General features: G+C 34.1%; 1 protein-coding gene across 6 annotated transcripts; it reads right to left on the bottom strand.

Annotated features, from left to right (window-relative positions):
- Positions 1 to 82: 82 nt before the first annotated feature.
- On the bottom strand, positions 83 to 9,575 carry LOC139113399 (ral GTPase-activating protein subunit beta). 6 transcript variants are annotated; one of them, XM_070674541.1, is made up of 25 exons: positions 9,330 to 9,574; positions 8,853 to 9,206; positions 8,366 to 8,786; positions 8,097 to 8,123; positions 7,774 to 7,988; positions 7,528 to 7,711; positions 7,177 to 7,437; positions 6,769 to 6,960; positions 6,406 to 6,510; positions 6,195 to 6,335; positions 5,884 to 6,122; positions 5,576 to 5,806; positions 5,274 to 5,427; positions 5,060 to 5,167; positions 4,347 to 4,448; positions 3,957 to 4,097; positions 3,845 to 3,859; positions 3,596 to 3,756; positions 3,339 to 3,512; positions 2,815 to 3,224; positions 2,297 to 2,708; positions 1,876 to 2,191; positions 1,464 to 1,727; positions 1,068 to 1,317; positions 83 to 996 (listed from the first exon to the last, which is right to left on the bottom strand). In XM_070674541.1, the coding sequence occupies exons 2-25, from the start codon at positions 8,886 to 8,888 to the stop codon at positions 873 to 875; spliced, it is 4,683 nt and encodes a 1,560-aa protein (XP_070530642.1). In that variant the 5' UTR covers positions 8,889 to 9,206; positions 9,330 to 9,574; the 3' UTR covers positions 83 to 872. The 6 variants fall into 6 exon arrangements, with proteins under 6 accessions (XP_070530642.1, XP_070530643.1, XP_070530648.1 ...); XM_070674542.1 differs by lacking the exon at positions 3,845 to 3,859 and having other exon boundaries at positions 3,954 to 4,097; positions 9,330 to 9,575; XM_070674547.1 differs by lacking the exon at positions 4,347 to 4,448 and having other exon boundaries at positions 9,330 to 9,575.
- Between the last annotated feature and the right edge of the window lie 69 nt (positions 9,576 to 9,644).

The raw sequence follows: 9,644 nt of genomic DNA, 5'->3' as shown, positions 1-9,644 counted from the left end.
GCTGAAACCGCGAAAACGATTATCTGTACGATAAATAAAATACATCTACTATTTTGTATTTACATGTAGTGAGCGCACCTAGTTATACGCAATTTGGATTATTTATTTTACAGTCTTATATCTACAATACTAGGTTCACAAGTAGCAAATATATATATATATATATATATATATATATATATATATATATATATATAAAGTCTTTGACGCGTATTAAAATCATATTGTATGACAAAAATATATTTTTATGAAACACTTATCCACGATATTTTTTTATACTTTTTATCTTTTTCGATAGATAAATTATTTCCATCACATAATTATAATTTGTTAATTAAATGCATCACGTAATATATTGTGCGTAAATTTACCAAAAACTGAGAATATCGGAAAATTCTATAATATTACTAATAATTATTAGAAAATGTAAATAAATTTGTTTGCAAATTATTATTTTTCTTTATATTATAATTTTTCAAAATGTTATTTTAAAGTACGATTTCTAATAACATTTTACTTATTTAAGTACTTTAATATATTATATAAATCGTTTTTTATTTAAGGAATTTGTATAAAATATAATAACAAATAATGTTAAAAATAAATTATTATAATAAATACGTAACAATTTTTTTTATAAGGAGTTATAGGTAAAAAATCATACTGTTTTATTACAAATTTGTAACAATTAAAAAAAAAAGATTTACTTACATTTTCTGAAGTTACCTTCCCTTAATTATTTCAGAAGATAATAACATGTAAATATTAGATCCATTCTTATATAAAAAAAAATCCTCGTAACAGCAAAAAAAAGATAGATTGCCGCCGTCTCAAAATTTAGGTTTGTAAATGAGATTCTTGAATAATTCTATTTAACTTGATAAGTTTGTGCTGCTGAATAAAAGTGTTAATAATTCTGGATCCGTTAAGTTTCTTTTATATTTTTGTACCATCTCTTGAATTTTTAGACGTCTTCGGACATGCGGTGGATGATAACTGAAGCATAAATAATGATATACATATAATTAACGGAGCATAGAAACGTATAATAATTTTTATCTTGTTACCTGTCGTTATCGAGTCTTTTTCTACGTCCCATATTAAGAGCTGTTTGTCTAACCAAAGTTCCCAAGACTCTTCTCGATACTACCATGCCATCGATTAAAGGCGTCGCTAAATTGATTCTGGAAACTGGCCCCTGCAATCTAACTCGCATCAATCCGTTAGCGAGAGATTGAAGAAAGATAACTTGCACGTCGGTAGCTTGCAACATTCTCGATTGCTCCAGCCCAGTGTACGTGGAAGGAAGCAAATCGCCTATATTAATAAAAAAAAATTTATTCAATGCAAGAAAGTTATATAATAATAACACCACATTGTAATAAAATAAATAATAAAATGTTCAAATTAATAAATCGCGAGTTTCAGAATATTTTACTTATTGAAAAAAAGAACGAACGTACCAATCGGGAATTGGATATGATCCTCTAAACTCTCCAACCACACAACCATGATTTTTGTATTAGTTTGAGATGGTAAAGCTTGCTTTGTCGATCTCCTAGGTCTGATGGGATCTGCACTCGAAGAATTCGTCGGGCCTGCTCCTGATAAGCTCGACGGCTGTTTCTCCAAATCCAGTGACATTGTTCGCGAAGTTTGCGATGTATTTTGTGACGTCCCACTACTACGAGTCTCCGTACTTTCACTAATGCTTCTTTCAAACCACGCTGCAACAAAATATATAAATAATATACGTAATCTGAAACGTATATTATACACGTATATATTAATATACGTAATCTGAAATGTATATTAAAATAATCTAAACAGTTTATTTAAAATAAAAAAAATATATATTTTGTCTTTAATATTTACTTTGTCCACTGGTACTAATATCGCTATTGTAACTGGTCTCTTCTAATGAATCCGAGCTGGCTATGAGATACGATTGTGTAGGCACAACGAATGCAATTTCGGAACTCACGTCCGCCCAATACAACACGTGAGTATCGCCGTTATAAAGTGCCCCGCCGTGATTGCTATGAGCTGGTTGTGGTACATTTACTTGCGCTGTTACTCTCCACGAAGTAGATACATGGCCCGTCCAGCCTGCGTGAGCTGATACAGAAACAGTCCAGCCGAGAGAGTTTAAGAATTCCATGAAATTTGGCGATACGTTTTCTTCGTGCAACTGTAAATGTAAAATATGTAGCATGACGTTGTGCCACTTTTAAGAATACTTTATAACAATTTATACTAATGTTTTCTACAATTAATTAAAAAAATACCGTCTTACCACGTTCGACAATATTTCGGAAGCAGATTTTTGACCTGCTTTTACATAAAAGATATGGACGGTGTCGCATGTTCGTGGACTAATATTGTCCAAAGTTTCCAAATCTGTACAAAATCCAGGGGTGGTCGGGTCTAAAGCGATTAGTCCACTGTTTCTAGATTCATCATTCTCTTTAGGTTCCATGTTTAGGAAACCGAAATGGCTTAAGAATAAACGAGCCGTTTGAAATTCGTGACAAACTTGAGGCGGTACACATTCATCGGCTTTGTCCTCTGTTGCCTTTATATTTCCGTTATCGTGCTTTAATTCTAACGTTATTTGACGTTCTAAGAGCTGCGCAAGAATTTGATGTTCATCTCGTACCGCGTCATTGTCACTCATAACTGCCTCGAGACTCGGTATCGATTCATCCCTGTCGTAAAAATTACAAAATTAAATATTTAATTATATCATATATATAGTTCCGTCATTAAAAAATAAGATCCTTGGCTTAAGAAAATTTGAAGGCGTTTACTTACACTTTACAATGAGGAATACGATCCACGTTATCGGGGAAAAATCTTGGTTTATAATCTGTTCGTGGAGCAGCTTCAGCTAACGGCAAAGGTCGTCCGGGATTGCTGTTAATACTTCTAATGCTAGATCGATGACGTGGTAAATGACGAAGCTGCATTGTCCACGCGTGTCTGCCGAATGGTCCACGGATTAAAACTGTCACGGTCGGCTGAGGATCTTGATCATTTCCCAATGGTTCTTCTAACAGCGCTAACACGATCGCGTTTTCGGACACAAAATAGCGAAATCTTTCAACAGCCGCTTGACGTGCTACGCGTCCTCCAGTCCAACTGTTGCAATGCCGAAGTAAAGATACTTCATCCAACAATGACGAAAGCGATTGTGCACCACAGGCGCTAGGGAAATAACCGACCTGTTAAAAATTTTAATAAAAAAAATGTTAATTCTTAAAACAAAACATAAACTTTAATTATTGCTTATTATGTCTTTTTTATATTTAATTAATTTAACATAATAGTAAACAAACCTGTTCTAATAAAATAGTAAGAAGAGCATCAGCAGCGTCTCTTACACGCATAGAAGCGGGTTTTAACTCCTTTTCGTCTTTCATTTTGATAGGTTCTCCTGGTTTTCCAACACTTTTCGTGCCAGATACTCCGAGTTCGACGACTTCTAATACTGTAGTCAAGCAATCTTTGTCCTTTAACAGACAAAAAAAAAAATTCAATATGTATAAAATTTCGAATAATGATTGAATTCATAAATTATCCTCGAAAAACTAACTTGTAGCAATTGCGGATGAGCAGTTAGCCAAGTTGTCAGACAACTAAACGCTGCAACGATAGATGAATGGAGATCCTTAGAGTGCGCAGGAGGTGGACGCCAACACTGATACGAAATGTAATCGCACAACCATTTCACCGCTCTCTTGCATTCTAGAGCATCTGTAATATACACAGTGTTTCAACGTGCACATTGTCTTAAAAGCGTTAAATGTTAGAATTGACAATTTCTTTTCGACAAATATCGAACCTGTGAGCTTCCTTGCTGCATGCAAAATTATTTAAAACAAGTTAAGATCAGTTTATATTTCTTTCATAAAAAATAATAATTAATAATAATTAATCTGCATTGATCTTACTACCTGTTTCGCGGATACGTGTGCGTGCTAATCCCGACAACATTTCGAGTGCTGCTAGAGAGATATTCAAGTCCGTTTTCCACGACGAAATCAAACGATGACACACCAAATAGGTTGCTCGTACAAAAAGAGCGTGGGCAGAATCTGCAAAAATTTCTCTTATTTAGTCTGAAATCTATAAGTATAATAATTGCAAGTATATGTACAAATATACACATATATAATATTTATATCAAACACTAGTATGTATATAAAAAGAGAAAAAATCTTACAATATCTGAAGAGTTTTTGTACAATAAAAACATAAATAACAAGCAAAAATAAAGATAATAAATCGTACGAATGTCTTCAAATGAGTATGTGTGTAGCAAGATAAACAGTATTTGTATTTACCGAATGCAATACATTCCTCTTGAAGGGTTGCAATGTCAGAAGCATCGCCAATTGATCGTTGATCACTGGATATACTTATTTGACTGGCCGAATCACTGGTGACTATATTAAGCGATGATAAGACGATACAATAGCAAAACGCATAACGTAACACATCGTAATAACAATAATGTGACAATTTATGAGAACAATAAGAAAATTAACAATTTCATAAATAAGCACGTGTAAAGCTGATACAATGAGAGGTGATATTCTTATTAAGCATTGTAATTTAAATTTGCATTTTCATTCAATACTGCTTTACTTTCATAAGCTATCGAGAAATACTAAGAAAAAGTTGCTGTATTAAATAAAATAATATATTAAAGCTTATAGCGTCAGAAAAAAAATCAATCATGATCATAGACGTTATCCATTAAACATTTTTATTAAAGTAAAACTAATTTTGAGAATTATTACTTTAAAGAAACGTCCTTTATCATATTCTTTTTTACATTTTTTACACAAAATCTAAAAAAAAGAGCTAAATATATTAACTTTTTATGTAAAATAATAACGCAATATTTTACTGTTTCGCTGTGATGTGAATAAAAATGCCTATGATCATAAAATCACTTGTAAAATTTAGACACAAATAAGAGTTACTACTTGGTAACTCAAGACAGTGCATTTAATCGAATGCAAACTAATATAATTTTGTATTAAAGACTAACCTGAAGATAATAAATTAGTGGTTGAATCACTAGGTACCGTGTCGGGTTGTGTGACTTGTTCCACTTCTTCCGCTGCTGCAGAATCTTGTACGCTCAATAACAAGGCCCCTAGTAAAAATAATTTATTTAATATTTGTAACTACTAATGGATTCAACGTGAAATAAAAATTAAATCGCAAATAATCTTAACAGCGATGTTTTTTTATTAGCTTACCCAGTAGCATATGCGTATTTTGAGGATCAGTCTCCACTTGCAAAGCATTTATAAGTAGATTCATGAGTCTTGATTTCAATTGTACAAATGTTACAGGAATTTTCTCGGAGAAATTTGTGCCTAGAAATACTGGAAGCTCTTTAATAGCAAGGTTCTGCAATAAAATAATATTATTTACATATTTTTTTAATTATATGATCGCGTTTTTACTGTATTGAATTATAATATAATAATTTTTTAAAAATTAACAAATTTTATTAAAACAATTCAGGAAAAAGTTTACGTTTTTGTACAAAATTTACCTGAAAATGCAGAGGTAGCGTTAGCATCGATATCAGCAGATGTATCGAGGCTCTTCTCAAATCTGGTTTTGGTACCATATTAGATTTTAATTTTAAATCTTTTTCTGGTAAAACTACTTCTAGAGCAGATAATACGGCCGGAACTAAAACTTGTATACCGTTTAAATCGAGACGAAATAGATCAGCCGAATTCAACAAAATACTCGCTAATGTTTCACCACATTCACGAGACTGAAAATAAATTAAACAAATGTAGATTACTCCTATCTTTTTAAAAATCTGTTTATCAAGAAATTATGAGCTAATACCTCATCGACTTTGAGACCGTGATACATCGCTTGGTAAAATCTTGCTAAATATACAGGTAAAATCTCCTCGCCTGTTTTTTTAGCGCAAAAAATTCTGCACAGAGCGCCTAATGCTTCCGCTCTGCCAGATTCATAGCGATCTATGCAAAGTGTAGGCGGTACATCGTTCACAGTTTCTTGCAAAGAACTCGGCCCGTCTACGAGTACAGAAGACGGACGTTTCGAAGCACCCGATGGTTCTGTTCATAAAATCATCACATAATTATGTACAATATATTATTTTATCCTATATGTATCCGAGCGAAACTTACGTGGTAAATTCTGCGACCATCCTTCGGTACCGATAAACGCAGCCTCGAATAACCATTCTCCGAAGAGATGTAATATACTGTTACATTTAGGTCTTCCTGGAGCTAAAGGAGGTCTAATATCCTGACCAAGCGAGGTCATAGCTGTACATTAAATAACTGTCTGATTAAACAAAGATATTTTTGTTATATAAATGTATAAAAATAATCTTACATGCGGTACTCGAAGCAGACGATGGTCCGGAATTAGATATTAACATCGGTGGTGTACTAGATACACGGCTTGTCGTTAATCCAATTAATGATGCTTTTGGAATTCCTACAAAATATTTAAACGTTGATACGGATAATTATAATTAAAAAAAATAGAATAAAAAATTCACTAAAAACACTAAGAATTAATTAAAATGTCTTATTAAAATAAATTTTAATAAATAAAATATATAGAATAGAGTATAAAAAGAAAACTATGATACAAAATGAGTGCTATACAGTATTCTTGGTTCGAGATTTTAGCAGAGAAAACAATTGACCGATTGAGATAGTATTGGCGAGAGAAAGTATTGCACTGAAATACCCTTAGTGACTGCGGAAGGAGTGACACTGAAACTTTTGGCAAGTCTGCGTTGTGTTGGGGGTGTGGGAGAAGGCTGAGACTGATCCCTACCGCTTGATCTGTCCCATCCGACACCCCCGCTGCCGATGCCACTACTTCCCGATGTGACGTTGGACACACAACATTCTTCCCAGCAGCATGCCTGTGAAACTCCTAAAACATTCGCGACAATGTGCAACCACCACCAGATATAAGTGAATAAGCCGATAGATGTGCGAGAATCATAGATAGAAAATGTATGTCACAAAATTTCAAGAAATATATGTATTCTACATTTTCTCGTCTCTATAATAATTATAAATTATAACGTGTTCTTCGGGAATAAATTATAAATTTAACGTTTTGATCAATTCAACAGCTTTGACTTACCTAGAAAGGCATCAACTTGACCCGCTATTCCTTTTATAGCTTTCAAAAATATCTGCGGCAAGCTTTGTAAGCATGGGTGCTGGCACGGATCTATGACATTAGAACTGGCAATAGCATATTGAAAAAACGCTTGTGTCTGCGAGACGATAGCAGGCCTGCACAGATCCACGGGATCGCCGATAGTACGCAACAATCTGTACCATGCCTGGGCAACCGCTTCGTCTGACATAGTAGGCGGTACTAGCTGTATATCTTCCTCGCCTATCGATTTAAAGTTTTGCATATTGTAATCGATATCACGAATAATGAGCAAGCTTTGTTTAACATGTGCAAAATATAAAAAGCACATACTTATTTTTAATTCGGGAAACATTGGCCCATACATAATATGCAGCAGTCTTGCTGTAAGAGCAAGGCACACGCGATTCCATTGTTCCACCAAAGCCAATCTGTGACGCCATCGTAAGCAAGACTCTCGTAATGTTCGCCATAATGGAGGTGAAGGAAAACTTCGCTCACAGGAAACCAGCCAGACCTGAAAAAAATATTATTTACATAAATTTGTCTACATTAATTAACTAATTAATATTTCCATACCTCTAGCAATACACCGAGCACTCTCTCACACAGTTGTTCGCCCGCATCTTCTCTAGTCGCCGGTGGTGCTAATAGCGCGTCATTAATTCCGATAAGAAATAATAACAAGCTTTCCCAAGTTTCTCTCTCTAGAGTTGCTGGGCCTCTGGCAATTTGCTGCAAAGTTCTAAGCACTCGGTGACACAGAACAGCTTGTCGATTTATTGTGTCTGTGCCTAAAAATATTTATCGAAAAATCACATATTACAGATATTTTAATTAATATTAAAAACCATCTGATTAATACATGTGTTTATAGAAAAGTGATATATATTATAGATTACCTAAATCCTGATACAGAAAAGGCCAGACTTTAGAAAAAAAAATTAACTTTATCCAAAGAATTTAATATTAAATATTTTATATTAATATTAATATTAAATATTAAATAATAATATTAATATTAATATTAAATATTTTATATTAATATTAATATTAAATAATAATATTAATATTAATATTAAATATTTTATATTAATATTAATATTAAATAATAATATTAATATTAATATTAAATAATTTAATTCATAAAAAAAACAAAGTTTTATCTTACCTTCTCCTTTTCTTGGCACAAACAGATTGTAGAAATGACTAATGATTTTTCTAGCATAAAAGTTTGGGTCATCTACAATTGGTCTAGGTACAGAGACCTTTGGTGTTGAGTACAGAGCAGACAGCCACTCGCAATATATGTTCACACAATCTCTAACAGTGTCATGTTCAGCTAATGGTAATGACAAGCCAAAGCATATAACCTCCATGCACCATTGGACTTCCTTGTCGGTTGAGAGTGGACTAGGCTCTCCTGCCTGAGTGATGCCAAGGTTTGCTGCAAGCTGGCGAACTATGGACAGCGCGACTTCTTTCCCAGCGCCAGGAGGAAACTTCTCCAATACACTTTGGCTTTCCTCTGAGCCTTGTTGGATCAGAGTGCTCAGTGAGGCCCATTCTGAATACATCCCTCCTTGGGAATCCTAAAAATATACAAAATATTAAGCCTAGTGGAGTATTCTCCGTAACTGAATGAAAGACGTGAGCACCTTGAGATTAACTCTGTTGAATACGCCTAAATTCATAGATTATTACACGCCTATACGCCCTGTTTAAGAACCAGTTTCGAACGTGGCTGAAGGCTGGAGTCAAGCGATTATTGATATTCGCAATTCAATACAGAGTTAAGGTATCATTTTAAGCGGTCCATTTTCCGTTGACGTGCATCGTCGGGTTGACGACCAGCCCCTTTGACATCCCGCACTGTACATACGTTTGACAGCTGATTCTGACAGCAGTCAACACATGTAACTGTTCTTCGCAGTTGCACTCAAGTGTTAATAGATGACGCGTTTTTTTTTCGCGTATGCGCGGCAAATAAAGCCTCAATCCAATATTCGTTACTATAAGAAAATAATTTTGGATAAAAAATATGCGAGATAAAACCGAAGAAAGAAAAACACTTTTAATTAGGATATTAAAAAAATTAAATCGACAGTCTAATCTAAACTAATTGACAAACTTACTTATAGAAACAGGCTGACGTCGGTCAAGAAAAAGAATATTTATTTTTTAATAATTGACTCATCAATATTCAATCAAATTTTCCATCATTTCATCCATCTAGATCTAGATCATCTTCGATTACTTGCCGACATCTTCGAAAGCGTTCGCAAATCAATCCGCCCGGCTTCGCTTCTGTCCGTCCTTTCGCTCATGTCGCACCATCTGCCAGCGGAGAAAGCGAAGCTCCGTCGTGTAATTTTGCGCGGTGTTCTACGTGTGTATGTGAGGCACCTCTTTCCTCGTACCCCGCCACGCATATACGTACACACGCACGC

This window comes from Cardiocondyla obscurior, linkage group LG02, assembly GCF_019399895.1.
Source record: "Cardiocondyla obscurior isolate alpha-2009 linkage group LG02, Cobs3.1, whole genome shotgun sequence".
Taxonomy (NCBI): Eukaryota; Metazoa; Arthropoda; class Insecta; order Hymenoptera; family Formicidae; genus Cardiocondyla; species Cardiocondyla obscurior.
This window is presented reverse-complemented; position numbering and strand designations above follow the sequence as displayed.

Excerpts from the sequence above, each read along its gene's own strand:
- LOC139113399 (XM_070674541.1), bottom strand. The coding sequence starts at position 8,888 with ATGAATTTAGGCGTATTCAACAGAGTTAATCTCAAG. Across the intron at positions 6,336-6,405 it reads GTCTGCTTCGAGTACCGCAT|CTATGACCTCGCTTGGTCAG; the intron begins GTAAGATTATTT and ends TTTAATGTACAG. Across the intron at positions 5,428-5,575 it reads CGCTACCTCTGCATTTTCAG|AACCTTGCTATTAAAGAGCT; the intron begins GTAAATTTTGTA and ends ATTTTATTGCAG.